We start from the raw sequence: 19,084 nt of genomic DNA, 5'->3' as shown, positions 1-19,084 counted from the left end.
ATTTTGAGTTTTGCGGCGGGAATATATTATTTGGACTGTACACTGTATGCATTAACATATATATAACATCATTTTTGAAAATGTAGCCCCCTGAAGCCAGTTTCACTTGGCGACATTAAATTCGGTATGCCTGGCAAGACGCAGGAAGTCTGTCTTTTTGGTTTGAATTGGTCTCTTCTGGTTTGAAGTGGTCCGCGCCCCCAAAAGTGTTCTGAAAATTCCGCCCCTGTTGTGTTTAGCAACGTAAGTAGACACACAAAAACATCTCAAGAACCCATGTCTGAAAAGATACAGGGAATGTGGAATTTTGGTTTAATTCAGCAATTTTTGTGTCATGTTAGCCCTTCCCAGGGGTAAGTAAAAATGGACTTCTCAGAGATTTGACCAAATCTACAAAACAGGAGCCGCATATACTAGACATATGTTTTCATCATTGTATATGGGCAAAGCATGGTGGCAAAGTTTGATGACTCACCATCAAACACTTGGAAATTCAGCCCGCACTTGGCTGGCAACCATTTTCGACCTTCTTTTCCCTTCCTTTCCCATGTTCCCATCTTGATGACATTTGACATCTTTGACTTGCGCCGAGGGATTTTCTGCTTTTCATAATGGCGCCTGCTCTCAGGAGACAATTTGCTTTCAGCATATCCTGCACCTTGACAGAGCTGAAAAACTTGTCAAGGAGGTGGAAGACGAGTCAGTTCCATCCCAGCGACTGCGCTTTCCTCTGTGTCTGAATCTAAAAACTTCAATAACATTTCTTGGCATCTAGCCGCCATGACCGCAGAGCACACAAATGCTCTCACAGGACGCGCCGGTCTGTGCTGGCAGTGACGGCGGCGCATGGAGGCAAACATCTGCTCGTCTTCACGGGCCTTGTCTCCTGTTGGCAGAGTGTGAAAATCTCACTTCCCACAAGGCCTCATGCATGGTGCTCATCAGAACAATCAAAATAAATTGCTACTTACCATTGCAATCTTATTCTATATATAGCAGCAGAATATACTTGATTTACACTGCTTGCATTGCTGAGGTGCGCATTCCATCCATGTGACTGACCGGTCCGTCTATCCGCCACTGACGGATGCCCGTTTTGCTGACGGTAGACGGATGACGAGAAGGTCGAGGGAAGGCGGGGGTGCTAGTGAAGGTTGAGTCAGACTCGCCGACAGACAGCCATTTAAAATTAGAGACAGATCGGCCTATAGACGGGTACTATTTTTTCCCGCCCGCAAAAAAAGGCGAATGACGGACAACGGAAAGGTACCCACGCTGCAGACGAGTGAGGAACAACGTACGCTCAATTTTTAGTAAAATGCCCAGCTCTATTGAATTGTAATTATGGACATAAAATGTCAATACCATGTTCAGTTTTTACCAATGACAGTCATCTCCTTATATCACAGTGGATACATTCCAGAGAGCAGAAAATATGTAAAATACTGTTTGGAGACCATATACTTGGAATTAATATTTTTAATAACAGTAGTTTTACCCCTTCCATATACTTTAAACACATGATTTATTAAAAGACACTTTTCCGAGGATTCCTCTGCGCCTGTTTTTATTCTCTCATGCTCAAGAAATGGGAGACATATATTGAATAAAACCACTTACACGGAATGAAAACACACTCTTGCCTGTGTAGGTCCCCCAAAATGGCCAACGTGTGCTTTTTTTCAAGTGGTTTGTCGCTCCCAGATGAAGTGAAATTGATATATAAAACAAGACAATTGAACATTACACCAACACACAGAGACATTCATCTCCAAAATATTCAACCAAGCCATGTACTTCCATCTAAAAAAAGGTCTGCTATCTTAATGCTAACCTTTGTAACATAAATTTGAAAAACTGTATAAGCACTGCGGTAAAACTGCTTCACATCTGTGTTGCATGGAGTCAACAAACTTCTGGCATCTTATTTGAGCTGTTCAGTAAAAAACAGAACTGTTTCTGCTGTACTAGACTGCAAAAGTGTGAATATGGATATGCCCTGTACTTGTTTAAGCAATGTTTGTGAAAACTGGACCAGGGCCAGTATTTTAGGGAAAAAAAATGCTGGAATTTGCTTTGTCTTGTCCCTTTTTGAGTCAAATTGGAACCACCTGTTAAATTTGCAACATCTTATACCAGGTCTGTGCACCTCTGAGCTCCATTGCAGGTTAACCGTTTTCTAATTGAAATCTATAAGATCTCCGATGGGATACATTATGTTCTTCTATGACCATAAATTTAAACCTGTATTGATGGTCCGCCCGGCTAACCCGACTCCCTCTCTTATCATCTGTACCCACAGAACTCCACAGTACATCCTGCGGGAACCCCGGCGTCCCGCCCAAAGCAGTGCTAAGTGGCGGCGGGCGCTTTGCCGTGGGGGCCAGTGTGCGCTACAGTTGCGTATCTGGCTATGTTCTGGACGGACACGCCACACTCACCTGCGTGCTCAATGCCGGAAACACGGCCGTGTGGGACTTCCCCGCTCCCGTCTGCCGAGGTACACGCTGCCGCCCGGATTGCTTGTGTATGTGCTCCTGTGGCTTTATAGAATGAATTGTGGGGGAATGGCCTGACACATGCATGTGTGTGTGCGTGGGTGTGCGTGTGTGTGTGTGGGCGTGGGGATCTAGGATTGTTGTGGACTTTGTTCATCATGCCACAAGTCATTCTGCCCATGTTTTTGGCCATATTTAACATCCATGTAGGCCTATACAAAAACACCACATTCCCACCAAATTTCTTTTCTCTGGCAATTGTACGCCTTTGGTTGTCAAAACGTCGTGTTGTTTTAATGAAAGGAAACATCATTTCTGAGAGTGTTTTTTTTTTTTTTTTATAAGAATTCAACAGCACCTCTGCTTGTCACAATCTAACTTCATACTTAACCTAACAATATAACCCAAATCATAATCTCCTAACCCTAAACTTTATAATCCCCAAATCCACAGGCCCTAACTTTAACTGCCTGTTTTAAAATTGAACCATAAAATTAACCCCTACTCCTAACTCCAACCTCTGATTCCAATCCGATTCAATCCAATCACTCGTGCCCACATCCTTAACCCCTCAATTTAACCTCACCTAACCTTTAACCACCAACCCAATCCTAAATCATAAACCCCTAATTGCATCATCAAGCCCCAACTCTTATCCCTACCCAAAAGCTAAACCCGTAATATGAACCTGTAATCCTACAGTATATCCCAATGCTTGATCTCTTATCCAAACTCAAACCTCAAAACTTCCAGCCCTGAACCTAAAACCCTAATCCCTAATCCCTAAATATAGCCCGATGATCCCCAAACTCCTAGGCCCATAAACCCTATTCTTAACCCCATTTGCCAACCCCGAAACATAACTCTTATTCCTCACTCCATTCTCCTTTAACCCCAACTCAAACCATTGACCTTAACCTACAACCCCCAACTCCATGATCCCCCAGTCCTATTACCAACCCCTAACACAGGGGTGGGCAATTCTGGCCCTCGAGGGCCAGTATCCTGTCTGTTTTCCCTGTGTCCCAACTGCAACACACCTCATTGAAATGATCATATAATCAGCACGGTCTGCAGAAGCTGGATAACGATCCTGATCAATTGAATCAGGTGGGTTGCACCAGGGTAACATATAAAACATGCAGGATATCGACCCTCAAGGTCTGGAATTGCCCGCCCCTGCCCTAACACATCCATATATCCACTTTCTTCCACTTACCTGGGGTCAGTTCATCTTAAACAGGCGGAGGTGATTTTGACATTGTCTCCCCAGCGTCTTCTGGGTCATCCCTGGGACCTCTTCCCAGCAGGACGTGCCTGGAACACTTACTAGGGAGGCATCCAGGAAGCATCCTAACAAGATGCTTGAGCCACCTCATCTGGCTCCTCTCGTTGAGAAGGAGCCGCGGCTGTACTATGAGCCGCTCCTGGATGACCGAGTTTCTCACCCTGTCTCAAAAGGGAGAGCCCGGACACCCTGTGAAGGAAACTCATTTTGGCCGCTTTAACAGGGGTCTTGTTCTTTAGGTCAAGAGCTGTGGTGAGGGTAGAAATGTAGATCAACAGCTCCTTCTTCTCCATGACAGACTGATACAGAGTCTCAAGAATCATTGTAGCTGCATGCTTTCCCATGATATTCTTACTTCACTTGTGAACAAGACCCCGAGATGCTTGAAGTCTTCCACTTGGGGCAAGATCTCATCCCCCGCCTGGAGAAGGCACTCCACCCTTTTCCGACTGGGTATTGTAGTGTCAAACTAACCCTAACCCTTACTTCTCAAAACAAACTTCTAATCCTACAACACACAACCTTATTTGATAACAAGCAAAACTTTTGCTATAACGTATTTGTTTACTAGAAACCGTACCATTATATTAAGGTAGCTTGTACAAAATAGAGGCCAATGTTAATACAGTATGTGAAATCATCCTTGCACACAAAGTATCTGCACATCCATTCGGTGTTAGTTTTGGTCAGATGAATGAGTCAACAACTCAAGACAAAAAATAGAAGTCATCTCTTCCTGGAATCATGCTGCGCCACTTCACTACCAAGTTTTGTCAACACAAAACGACTGTCGCACACAAACACAACCTTGTTAGAATGTGATTAAAAGTGACTGGTGATGACTGAGAGGCGTCAAACCAAATCCTGGCGATGAGTCACCAGGCAGCCCCTTGACACAAACGCGACTCCAACATGGTTTTCGCAAAAGAATCGCAGCGTGAAACCGATTCATGCTCTCGTTTATAACCTCCCCCAAGTCCCATCTATCCTCGAAATGAGTCCGTTAATTGCTCGCATTCATCCGAAGAACACAGTGGGTGTCAATCACAGAGAAGCAGTGCGAGTCTCTGCGGTTTCAACGGCGATAGCGGGGGGTCCGGTAAAGTTGCAGCTGAAGGGGGGTTGCAATATGATCAAAGAAACCAAAATGGAGCCCCACCATAGACGTCGCTGTTGGCAGAACGGCTTGAACTCGACAAACAAGTACAAAGAGGAGCATTGCGTGTTTCAAAGACAGGCAGACTTCCCTTTTGTAATTGAAGAAACCTAGTTGTGGCCGAAGAAGGAGGGTAAAAGAGTTCATTCGGCGTTTTGTCTAATAGGGAACATTCACTATCAATTATCCATCCCCACTTTCTAGAGTGCTTGTCCTCATTAGGGTCACAGCTGATTTAGGGTGAGAGGCGTGGTACGCTCAGGACCCATTACAATTCACACACAGACAAACAACGAATGACACTCAAATTCACATGGACAGTTTAGAGCATGGTGTGAAACCAGCCTTTTAATTTGCTGCTTAAAACCAAAGTCGATGACTTTCTGTTCAAATTTGTCCACGCGTCCTTGATATATGTTTCACCCCATTCTGTGTCGATAAGTGGAACTGGGACCAATGCTTTCAAATTTTACATGGTGTGCCAAAGAGTGAGTTTTCAGTGTTTGTGTTCAAGACCCTTAAAATATTTATTTGATTCATATTTATTACAGTTATTTTTTAGGATTTTAGTATTTACAGTCATCCATCACCAAATTGAAGTTCACTTTTTACAGTTTCATTATTTTTAAATTGTACTTATCTAATTTTATACAGCATTTTTTTTGGGCTATATTTTAGATGGATTTTGTAGTGACCATTTTTCTTCACAGACCTGTTACGGCAGATCATGCAGCAATATGTGTAAGCCAGGTGCAAAGAGTGTTTAAAAGAGAGAGGATGTCCAAAGTTTAGGATCATTTCACACAGAGAAAATGGTGCATTTTAGCTAATATAATTTACCACTTAGTTAGAGCGTATTGTAATGTCCCCACAAGTGATCAAGGATAAACACAGCCACTGGCGCACATTCAATCACTTTATTGAACAAATGGTAACAAATAAAACACATACGCACAATTCTACACTAGCTTCTACTGCCACAAATGTCGCCCAGAGACTTAACATTCAGATTGGATAACCTGAGGTAACAATAGCCTTACCGTCTCATTCACTGACTCCCATGTCATTCACTAGGCTAGTTCCCACCTTTTAAAGCCACACACAGTCAAAGTCACAGCTATTATAGTGTAGAGCATGAGAGTGGGGACACCAAGTTGACAAAACAATAGCTGCACAGCAATGAATATTTTGTATTGTGTTATGATGCATAAAGTTTTAAAGCATGACCACATAATTTCCTGTGGCAAAAAACAAGTTGCAATATCCAAACAAAGCAGAGATGGATTAGCGTCCAACAACACCCCACAGGACAATAATTCCCTTTTAGATAACCAACTCCATGTTAATAAGGTAGAATGTTGTGCAGAAAACACATTCTCTTGATATTGATTTATGTAACAGATTAGCATTAATATTCTAGCATATTTACCACCAATGTCAAATCACTCTGCATGGAAATGACGTGGGAAGGGGGTTCTGGGAGCCAGGAAAAGCCAGCAAGCCAGGTAAAGCCACTTGTCATTGGCGGATTAGTAATGTCTCTGTCACTCTTGTCAGCGAGGCTAAGAGGGGTTAAGCTACCACCGTGAACACAGGGCTGCAGGCTTTTTTTCAAAATCTTGCCATACGCTAAATTCAAGTTATGACTAGTGCAACTCATGTAGTCCATTTTAAAATGGATAACTCGAGCATATTTTTTTATGTATGCTTGGAGCACACATCTTTTATTTGGATCCCGTTGAAAGTTTGTATATTTTTAACAGTTTTTGAGATCTTGCCATGGATTAAAAATGGTATCTCTTATTTATTTTACTAATTCATATGTCTGAACTTATCAGTGAATCTCATTGTTTTGTTGAACAAATTCTACACTTCAATAAAATGTACAGTGAATCTTTACATATTTGCGGTTCGATATTTGCCTATTTAATGATTTTTTTTGGGAGAGGGGTTCAACATATTATCCTCTATTCGCTGAAAGACCTAGTTGCAGTTTTAATGCTCATGGTGTGCTTTTGCACCTTTATGAGGCCAAGGAACTGCGTTGAAGTGAGGAGAGGAGTTTCCTTTAGTCAGACACCTAGAAAAAGTGCTATGACTCTATCTTGTGGCATTGAGATGTAATTACAAACCCTTTTGTGTGAAGCGTCCACACAGTACCCGGGAACGTACTAAAAATGTCACATTAAAGCTAAATAATGAACATAAATATGTTTCACTTTCATCATTTTTTAAAACATCAGATATAGATAGCTCTACCACCATTCCTACTTGTACTAAAGATTCCACGCCATGAAAGTTGTTTCAAAACTAAAACCTTCAAATGACTGTCCCCAAATGCACTATACATGTAATAAAGGTTTGGCTGAGCTCATTAGAATTAGTCACCATTATACTCTTAATGTCTGCTATAGGACACCAATGGTTCTCATTAGTCACTTTCGAGAGTACACAAAGGCCGGCTGCTCTGTAAAGTCCCCGGCTCTGTTTCTGGCTGCACATGTGGGTTACCATGGTGGCGGGTGCTAATGAGATGATGTGTAGCATCTGGATTCCTTTCTCACAACCTGTTCATCAAACACACACTTTCAACCTGCTGCTGCTTCTGTATTTTCTACTCCCTTACTTTAAAAGGCTGCAATCGTGAATTTAAAAAGAATTGGGGGAGAAATTGTATGGGTTCTCTATTTTCCTGAACACAGTTTTGATGCTGCCTGCCTGATTTAGTTTTTTTTTTTTTTTTTTTTTTTTTTTTTTTGTAGTTTCAGCTTTATGTCTGTGGCTAGTCTGGTGCATATTGTGCAGAATAATCCTCGAAAGGGCATGAAATTATCCACACTTGTTGCTTGACAAAACAAAAAAAGGGGAAAAAATGGCTGCCTAGATCTGCAGTTGGACTGGGAGGAAAATGAATGCCATTATGTGGAAGTTTAGATTTAAGAATAATTTTTAAAGTGAACATACAATATTCTAGAAAATGTACCTAAAAGTTGCTTGTATTCAAAATAGTACAGATAACGTCACCAAGTGATCAAGTGCCACCTCCATAATTGAAAATCCAATCCGTCAATCTTTTTTAGGCTCAGGATTCCTATCACCATGCCCCCCACGAGCTCCGCCCCTAGTTGTTCTGATAACAAAATTAGTACTTGCCATTGACCCGGCAGTCGAGGAGGTGGAGTGAGCAGTGATTCATTTGCATGGGACACAAGCCTTCTCAAAACAAGATAATTTCAGCCATGAACGATGCTGTAATTCTTCTACCATTACAATATATTGATGAAAGCATTGTCACAAATATTTTATTAAAAACAAGGATAGTCCTCAATTCATATCATTTCCCATTATTTACTGAGACAGCCAATAGGCATGTTTTTTTGTTTGTTTGTTTTTTAGCCTGCAGGGCATGTTTTTTTCCTATCGTCCTACTACTCTGGGCTGACCATGTTTGGTACATGCAAAAGCTTCTCACTGATCCGCAGGTCTAATTTTTGCCTTGCTAATGGCTCCTTGAGGAGCTAAAGCTCTGCTGAGCGAAGCAGCTGGAGAAGATGAACACACTCGACCTGCCAACCAGACATGTGGAGTTCACACGCACACGCACACGCACACACGCACACACACACACACTGTAAATACAAAGTACATACCCAGGTAGATGAAACGATGTAACAACCCAAGTTCATAGACTCTATTGTTCACACATTAGATGAAATAGTCAACTGCAAAGCCCATATGATAACCAAATCAGCAACTCATAGTCACTCAGAATGAAAGTGTATGTTGTCAGAAAAATAAATTCAATGGTACTGTACTGTATAGAAATACAAAGTAGGGAGTGAGGATTTTTCGCTCCCACAAACCCAAACAACTCTTTAAAAAAAACAAAAAATAAACAGAAAAAAATGGTAAAAAAAAAGGGAGAGAAAATCCTGGAAAAACTGGGACAAATCCAAGTTATGAAAAATATTGTGGGAAATAAAAAAGAAAAAAAAATCCACTGCTGCGAATCCGCGTCTGTCGAACTAGAAATATTCATGGGTCAGATGTAGTTTTAAGTTGCAATTCCAACAGTCACCACTAGATGGGAGACATGTTAGCATTCTTGCCGTTCTTCTTGTTAGTAAAATGCATGGTCCCATGTGGCCCCCCAGTAGCACTTATGATAAATTGTGGCCACCTCCAGCATAAAAATTGCCCATTCCTGGTCTAAGACATTCAACATTGGAATTGTGTAACCCACTTTATAAGGTAAGCGCAAAAGGGTCTTACTGCCTTTCTCCATAGTCCTTTTTTTAATCAGATTTTCAGTTCCTGTTTAATGTGACATAAATTGTAATATCCTGTTCACATTGTTGAATATTAATCAAGGTCTCCCCCAGACACACAGCTGCTATTTATAGAAATAAGGCAATAACAATAGCTAATTCTTCTATTTTAAGTCCCTTTACATGTCATATTGTATATCCTTGCCATAGACAAGTATTCTGATTCCTTTGCTCCCCTGCTAGGTTTTTGCAAATGGTTTTATTAACGTGGCAGGTAGATAGTGAACCGAGTTCATTTATAAGAACAATTTAAGTGCATGTGGAATTGTGTTTAGAAGTCCATTATTCACACTAATCACACTCCCTTCCTACCCTCCTGCCCCTCCTCTCCGTCTTCTTGCCTCGTCTCCCGCAGATCAATGTAGTGTCTTGTAGTGACACTTGAAGCGGTCTTATCTCTCTCCTGCAGACCTGCTCTCTGCTTCCTACTCCACAACCACCACACACACAGACACACACACACACACAGTTCTCATCCCACACACACTTGCAATCCACTTCTCTACATATTTTATTTCTTAGCTCATCCCCTCTAATGTTCTAGTCTCTCATTACCGGCACGGTGGATGCTGTCTTAACAATCGGAAGAGGGATAACGACGAGATTAAGCCCTCTGTATCCCATAATTACATTGGACTCTTGAAAGTCGAACATATCTGTCCAACCTGCAATTTGTTCGGCCCTTTAAATTAATCCCCCCATTATGTAATAATAAATGAAAGGTAATAGTAAAACTATCCAAAAGGTAATGTTAAAGTAGCGTGTGCGTTGTTAATTATCATGTTAGTTTTAAAGTTATACGGTGAATCCCTGCCTATTCGCATTTCTCTATTCAGAAATTTGCAAACATATTTGCATTATTTTCTGAATTCACTGAAACACTGAGGCACCATCGGCACAAGACGCCATCAAAGCTCTAGCTAAAAGGAAAGTAGGGGGCAAGAGTCTGATCCAGTCCCTCGCCAGTCACTACAGGTGTGCTCCAAGGCTCCATCCTGGGGCACCTGCTCTTCATCATCTGCTGTACAATACAATACAATTTTATTTGTATACCTCTTCCCCCTCTGCCGTATTATTTGTAAATTCAACATTCACTTTAATTGTTGCACGGTTGACGGCCAGCTGTACCTTTCTTGCAAAACCAAACATATCATCTCCATCTGCCCCCTCATCTCAATGCTTGTCTGAATTATCCTCCTGGTTCACCGCCAATCTCTTCAAACAAAACATTGACAAAAAGAGAGGATTCACTAATTGGCACAAAATCTGCATCATCCAAAGTCGACAGTAGCTCTATGTACTTAATACTTGCGCATATGTACAGTTTGGCCTATTCCTACCTTTGCCCAAAATCTTGGCTGTATGTAGCAGGCTGATTAGCAGAAAGAAACACCCCTTTTGCGTAGTCCCCAAAGCCTGAGGGCAACTATAGAATCACACTCTTAAACCTGAGGTTGTCAGAGAAATTCAACACCTATAAAATCATTGATATCTCAGCCCCTGTAGCAGATAATTCCAAAATAATCAGAGAATTTAGACATGTGGTTTTCACACAGGCCCGAGTTTATTATTTACTGTTTCAATTGAAGATATAAAAAGAAAGTGTCAGTGCAAGAGAAGCACTTAGGAATTACCATCTTGTATTTTGTTCCAAAGGCGTCGACATTGTCATTGTCTACAAACATACAGTATATCTTAACCATGTATCACGTTCGACTGGTTCCACTGGTTCAAAGTCCACAAGCGTGTCATCTCTATCGCTGCCATTACTTATTCTCTCTCGTGATCGACAGCCATTGCGGCTCAAAAAAATTCCGGGACATTCTCTGCGGTTTCGCGACACCATCACATGTATATTCTGATGCATTAAATTGGCTAAGAGACAGAGAATTGGATTAAAAAAAAAGAAAAAGACGCATCTGCTCTCCCGGCTCTAGTGGTAGAAATGCGGTTATGCTCTCCCGTCCTTGGATTAATACCATTAACACTAGAATTTATTGCCAGTAAATTGGCAGTATGCCAGTAGGCCCACTTTTGGTTTCACGGCATACATCGAAACAGTATTTGAGTTCTTGCCAAACGTGAACAAGCAAATTGGGATCAATGATTGTCAAGGCCTCAGTTATCACAGTCATCAGATCTTCCATTCTTATCAAATTCTTAGTCAAAAAATGCCTTCTCCTTTCCAGTCAACATTATCAGTAAATAGCAATGAAATCAGTGCAAACTACATTTTACGCTAAAAGTAAAAACATTGATTGTAATGTAACAATGGCCTTATGACCACCGCAGCAGAAAACTGGAAGATTTCACCTTTCAAGAAAAGCCAATTCCTAAGTTATGAATTTTTGTAAAGTGACAAACTTATGTAACACCCTGTATTATAGATCTTCATTTTGATACAGTTTATCATTTTTATAGGTAAGGCAAGAAAATCTGAAACAATGGCGAGCAATTGACACCCCACTAAAAAGGTTAATTGACTATTGATGCCACCATTGCGGCAAACTATTACTTTTCTGACACGAGGCTGTAGCCTGACTAACTGAAGCTTCACCCCTCACTTCAACATAGTTCCCTCCCACAAGGTGGCGCTAAAGCAATATAATACTAATATGTAGACAATAAAGACAATGAACAACAGAGAAGTTGCAAAAACGAACAGAAGTGCAAATCTCAAATGTGTGAGGAAGATTGTTTGAAGTTGTTTCTTCAGTTTTGAAATTCTTACAGCTGACATTTCATATGAAGGTTGTTTTTTGTTTTTTTTTACCACTCCAACAACACATGTTAGAGCTAATGAAGATTTCCAGTATTTAGATTTGAATGCCAGGTGCTGTTGGATTAGTGGGTGGAATTAATTAGAAATAATCAAGGAATAATAAGAAGTAGAAAAATCTTACAGTCGATACTGTTTGCCATTGCGCAAGCTTTTGCAATAACTGGATTTGTCTGGGTCCCACATTTGTCAGGACTTATGACACCACTGTATCACTGGAAAAAAAAAACAAGTTTGTCGCTCTACTGTTGGTAAATCTCAGTTGACTCTGTTGTGCTGTGGTGGCGCTGTGTGCAGAAGGCTTATGTCAGGTGCGCTTTACTTCACTCTAATGAGATTGGATTAAAAATGTGTTTACCGCGGTGGCTCCTTCCCCGCGATGGGATGCTGACGCTGCAACGGGGAACGTACAGTGCGGAGCAACACGTGCACACTAGCACACACAAAATTTCCGTTCACGCTGTAGCACACAAAATCTCTCACACGCAAGATCAAGCGGAGTGTAGTAGCACCGCTCAAGTCAGTAGGGACTCATTTAGCCACTAAATGATTCAGGATGTTCACTCTCAAAGTGTGTGCCCTGTGTGAATACAAATGTGTGGAAGCAGTCACAAAGCAGGGACAACACGACAATGTAATGAGAATTATAACATTATAAGGTGTGACTTTACTTTTTGGAGGCATGAGTAGGGTTAAGAGTAAGCTTTAAGATGACATTTTCTGTTCACGGATAAGATAAGAGTAAGGGTTCCTAGACAAGACAATTTTGAGTAAGAAAACGAATGTGTGAAGGTGATTTATCCGGCCTTATAATTGTCACGACAAGGACATGAAGCTCGATCAAATTTTGATCCATCCTCATGTCCTTCATGTCATGTCCTCATCTATCCAGTTTTCTATTTCTCGCTCATCGGAACAGAAAACTAGATAGATGGAGGCAGGTATCCAATCGGACATGTCTTTGACAAAGTCACAATCGGACTCATGTCACAGCAGCTAACTCTATACATAACATAAGATTATAGAAACAGAGCAGTGTTGATAAGATACATGCTGAGAACAAAATAAGGAAGAAGGCTTTGTGGTAGCATCGTGAAAAACGTTTTCAGCTTCTTAAAATGGAGAAGTCACTACTCATTGATCACCTGCTCATTTTAATGAGATCTGACAACACACGAGTTATGGAAAACACATCCGACCTTTTGACAAAGAGATAATGACCACCCCAACTACCACCCCAACACCAACCTGAGTACATCCATTTTATTCTCCATTAAGGGAATTAAGAAAACACCATTCAGTTAGTTGTAATTTTCTTTACTGCGTGGAGATAAAGGTTTGAGTTTAATCGAATGAACAAATGCAAATGATAAAAAAAGCACATTAGACTCTTATTTAAAGTGGTGTAAATAATGTAGTTTGTCCGATTGAAGTTGCCGTAGCGTGACATAATCGGCTAGCGCAAGGCCTTCCACTCAGAGGCGGACTGACTATTTGCATTTGCTAACTACCAGCCTATGAGAGCGGTCTCCATTTTGTGTCTGAACGTCTTGTGTGTGTGTGTGACATGACTAATGATAATGATAATCTTGTAATGTGGCCAATTACTCTTAAAATACAGTAACTAGAAATGTGTCATGCATTGCATATTTGGAAGTGACACTGCTTTTTTTCTTTTCTGTTTTTTTTTTTTTTTTTTAGTCGCGACATGGCTGCCACCCCCGCAGCACACCTCCGTGCCTTTTAAAATGTGTGACAGTTTAATGCTCACTAAGCGCGTCTGGCCTGCCAACGCACACACACACACACACACACACAACCTGAGGTGGTGTGTAACAGGGGATTTCAAAGGGGACAGCAGGATAGACAGTTTAATCTGACAATAAGAGGGAAGCAAGGTGAGGAAGAGAAATAATTTGTACATTGTAAGAAGATGGAGAGAAAAGGAATGGGCAGCGGAGGTGCTAAATGTTATCATCAGTACTTGTCAGCGGGGAGTACTTAGATTGGAAAGCTTCATCACTATTCCACACTATTGACTGTACCAGTAGTGTTTTAAGTAACATTTTAGCATTACTAAACAAGATATTTATAGCTCTTGGTGAGATCATTCAACTATTCTTTGCACTTTACACAAGGAGATGGTGTATGGAAGGGTAATACAGATGAAGAAAACATTTGCTACCCATAGTAAAATTCGGTGGTGGCACTGGTCCCATCATGCCATGGGCTTGTGTGGTCAGTGCAGGTACCGGCTTGTTGAAGTTGAAGGATACATGGATTCCGGTCGGTATCAGCAGATTCTTGAGATAAATGTTCAAGAATCGGTGACAAAGTTGAAGTTGTGTCGGGGGTGGATACTTCAACAAGACAATGACCCTAAACACTGCACAAATTTGACTAAGGCATTCATGCAGAGGAACAAGTACAACGATTTGGAATGGACATCTCAATCCCCAGACCTAAAGATTTTTGAAAATCTGTGGTATGGCTTCAAGTGGCCTGTCCATGCTTGGAAACCATCAAACATGACTGAACTGGAGATGTTTTCTAATGAAGAATGGTCCAAAATAGCTTCAACCAGAATCCAGACCCTCATTGGAAGCTATAGGAAGGGTTTAGAGGCTGTTCTTTTTGCAAAAGGAGGCTCCACTAAAAAGGAGGATCCACTAAAAAACACCTAACTACTTTTGTTTAAATAATTATTGCACACTTTCTGTAAATCCAGTAAACTTTGTTTTGCTTCTCAAATATCACTGTGGTCATCTACTATGTGATACATTTAACTAAAATTGCTCATCCAAACAACCAATGATTTCTAAAGGAAAATCTTGAAAATGATCAGCGGCGCCCAAACTTTTTCATACGACTGTATCTCTTCTGTATCACTTAATGATGAACATCAATGCACCTCTGTGTGTGCGTGATGTCTTCCTCATGTTTGTTTGCCATACAGACTTTTCCCCTCCCCTGGGGTGGGGGACCCCAGCTGATTGACAGCTCTATCCCCAGTTGTCATGGCAATGATGATGGATGTTTTTGTTTTTTTTCGGGGAGGGGGGAGTGGTGTTTACCGCCGAGACCCCTGTTATGACATTACATCTGCATAATGCTCTTTTAGCATAAAGAGAAGAGGCGACACGGTGAGATGACATGTTGATTGTGTGCTATACAGATGCGGATTACATGGAAATTTCCGCTAAGTAGGACGCATTGCACGGGAGAAGGGCATGCAGCCTCCCTGCAGATAGTGAGTGTGCGTAGTTAAAGTAAAAGACACAGCACTGTGAATTTCCCAAGCCTTTTTTGGAATTTGAGTTAGAAGTTTTAAGGTTGGAATTGGGGTAGGTTGGGTTTAAAGTATTTGGTTTGTGGTAACGTTTGAGTTTGTGTTCAGTTTTAGGTTAAATTAGGTAAAAATGTAAAAAAAAAAAATACACATACCAGATTTATGTTTGAAAAGAAGTAGTAACGAGGTTAAACGTATCTGTTCCTACCCCATATCTCTATTCATTATTAATGAATCAACAGTATCTTGGAATATTCATACCTACGCTTTACACGTACAATAAAATCGTTAGTGGTTACCATATTCCAATATGCTTTCTGTTACTTAAGAAAGTCCTAAACACATTTAAAATTATACACGCATTTAATAAATGTCCTGCTTCTGTTTAATTATTACAACCCCATGCTTGTTCATGGTGTTCAAGTCGGTGCGTTGGCGCTTGGCAGGCCTTGGTGAAGGTCTGCGCTGGGGGTTTTGTGGTCAAATGTAATTTTCAAGACAGCCTGTCCTCTATTTTCGAACAGTCTGTTGTGACAAGACACCTGTTTTTATATGATTTTCTGCTAAATTCCCATGTGGCCTTTTCTGATGTCACAATTTCAGATGTTTGAGTGCACATTTTCTCTGCTATTATATTTATTTTCTCATTTTTCCTTCCGTTAGAGAACGGGAATGGATGAAGTGCTGCACACGTGCCCTTTTCACATATATTCAAACCATTTGTATTCATTTCCCATGGACCAGCAACACACGCGGTATAAAAGTAATCGCACAAATCGTACATTCCCTGAGGAGACGTCAGTGCGTATGCACGGTATCTTTGTGTATATTGGACGTTTAGATAAACTAGCATGAACGCACGGCAACACACCGTTGATGTGATATGACATGAGCACAATAAACACTGTTGCAGGTTAGTGTCTTTTTAGTGTATCGCAAGTCGACATGCATGAGTGGTTCACCGACAGTGACACAGGCAATCAAGCTGTTCACCTATGCATGGCACTGAGATATTGAGATACAACATATTGTTTCAGGAAATAGTCAGTGTTATCTCTACCCTGAAGTGAAGGTGTACCCATATAGTGATTGTTCACAGTAGTAAGTTGATTAAAGATGGGAGAAGCCATGTTTTTCTTTTATGTTTTATTATAATTACATACCCTACCTTCCAAAAGTATTAAAACCGTGAGGCCCGTTACTTTATTTTTGCTTCTAACATAACAATTTCATTTTCTATTTCCATGTATTTACATCTGGATCAAATACACAACTTAGAGGGAAGATAGTACATTAGTTCTGTTTGACGCCACCCATATTTTCATGTGAACAAACATATATTGGAAATTGTGTGTCCCATTGCAATGATTATCCATTGGACAAATAGTGCTAAATGCATTTGCTCATTCTTCTTAGTTTCGATTACTGCAATTTCATTGTGCAGTGTACAATAGTCATTACTTGATGGAGAATAGATCAAGGGCCTCAGCACGTAGCCTTGTGGTACTCCTAGTACTAGACTAGGAGTCAGTTGCTGAAAACAGTGACAAGTATGGTGAGTTAAAATCAAGCAACAAGCAGAGCATGCTCAGAGTGCTCAGAACAATGGAAAATAATACTCCAAATGTCACAAACTGCTGTAAGAGAGAAGCTTTGGAAATATTTCCTCGAATAGCTTCTGGGTGTAATTTAGATGATCAATAAACACCTCCTTCAAGTAGTCTCTACCTCTCAAAAACAACAATAAAAATGAAAAGATACATATTTGCAAAAATTGTATTTAGTGGATGCTGGGGTTGAGACGCAGACCTCAATTACTGAGCCAATTTTTTTAACCTTGTTGCGAACAGAAGCACCAGAATATGTAATTGGGTCTCTTAAATGTGGAAACATACAGCATGTGAAATGAGTTCCCTTCCCAGTATAATGACCATCTTATGTGGCGATAATGATTAGCACCCCAGTAGACTGACCATTATTGTGATGTTGATTTTGAATTATAGCCCATATTCTCTTGACATGAATTGTAACATACTGGTAACAGTGTTTCATGTTTTTTTCCAAAAATTAATTTTACAATTAATGGCCTCAACTGCAGTTAATTAAATGTTGCATACTGTACAGCCCCTAGGTATTATTTGTGGTAAAACTGTAGTTTTCCAACACTTCAAATGCACGTTTTGTTGATGAAACATACATATATATTACATTATCAAACGGGGTTGCCTCATGTCCATTCACAGGACATCAGAAGAGTTCAATCTCTTGCAGGCCATGAATATTTTAAACGTACATGTATTGAATATTAGAAGTGTGAGTGTGAGTATGTTGCATTTCTCGCAGCCGCCCAGCGGACCGCTTTGGTGTCATCAATATTTCAAAACGCGCTCTAACTCACAGACGCGAGCTGGCCTAGCCGTTAACACGCTAGCAGATCACGCGGGGTCAAAGGCTGCGCACCCACCAAGTTGAAAATGAGTCTTTTGTTCAACAACACAAATTGCAAGGCAGCAAGGAAATAGAGACACATTCCAAAAATAAAAAAGATGAATGCATTTGGCCTTCCGGTCATGACTCAACAACATGAATAGGAGGTGGTGGGAGGGTTACCAATTGGAGAAAATAGATAGAAAAAGCCAAAATACAGCACTTAGGATGGTCCTCTGAGAGCATGTTTTCATCATTTATTGTAATGTTCCTCTCAGGTTATTTGGTAAGGTTTGGGTCACTAAACTCATAATAGATGTTAGTCATATTTGCGTCACCATTTTTTGTTAGTGCAAAAATCTACTCCAAATCTTTGTGGGTACACACATTGCTGTGCATCCATTTTTCTCTCCAGTTTCTTTGCATTCGTATTTGGGAAAGTATCCATGATTTTCTTTTTCCAATTACATTTTTCACAAGTCCAGAAATTTAATTAATTAATGTATTTATTTTTTACTTAACTTTTGGTCTGGATTTATACCCTCCCCCACCCACTGATTTGTATCATTACACTTGTTGACCCAGGACTTTTTTCCTTATCAAATTTCTGTATGGATGATTTGTATCACCCTTTTTTAAAAAACAATTTTACGTGGCTATAATAATTATTTCCCTATTTTTCAACCCAATATTTTTGTCTGTATTTTGTTGTTTTTTTCCACATACAGTTGTGTTCGGATCCATGATTTTTTTTTTTCCCCACTTCTTTTCTACGCGGATCCATTTTTTTTTTCACTTTCTTTACATACATTTTGATGTGAACCAAGGAATTATTTTCCATCTTTTTGAATACCATTTTGCTGTTAATCCACACTTTTTTTAATGTCCTGCAACTGCATAACAATGGAACACGATGTCACGTGGCGCTGCGCCTCAAACCGAAAAATGTTCAATATGTGAGCGTCCTCGTTGTGCCGCCAGGCAGAGCATCCAATAAGAGAGGGGGAGAAGGGTTGGTGGAGTGATAGAGTGCTTGCTGCAAAATATGTTACTAGACTTGTACAGTAAATGGCATGGAAAAAAATGGAGGAAGTAATAAATGTGATGTCCCAGTTTTCAGAGCTTTGGAACATAAAAGAAATGCTATCCAGTGATGAGGTTAAAAAAGCTCTACCAGGAAGATCCAAATCCATATTGGCTATGTTTGGTCTACTTTATTTCTAAACTAGGAATAGCCTCCAGGCTACTACCTGGTGGGTTGCTAGGCAACCTCTTCCAAATATGGGCAAGCTTGTGCCGGGGCACTCTTGTTCCTGTGC

General features: G+C 40.5%; 1 protein-coding gene across 2 annotated transcripts in view; it reads left to right on the top strand.

Annotated features, from left to right (window-relative positions):
• The window catches only part of csmd3b (CUB and Sushi multiple domains 3b), a 318,466-nt gene that overhangs the window by 158,291 nt on the left and 141,091 nt on the right, over positions 1–19,084 (top strand). Inside the window, exon 8 of one of the 2 annotated variants that reach the window (XM_086013828.1) lies at positions 2,303–2,500. In XM_086013828.1, the coding sequence (XP_085869954.1) occupies positions 2,303–2,500 (198 nt within the window). Of the gene's footprint in view, positions 1–2,302; positions 2,501–19,084 lie in introns of those variants that run through there. The other variant, XM_086013830.1, reaches the window with a different exon arrangement.

The sequence above is a fragment of the Filicampus tigris genome, chromosome 18 (genome assembly GCF_054856515.1).
Source record: "Filicampus tigris isolate MCC_2025a chromosome 18, RoL_Ftig_1.0, whole genome shotgun sequence".
NCBI classification, from domain to species: Eukaryota; Metazoa; Chordata; class Actinopteri; order Syngnathiformes; family Syngnathidae; genus Filicampus; species Filicampus tigris.
This window is presented reverse-complemented; position numbering and strand designations above follow the sequence as displayed.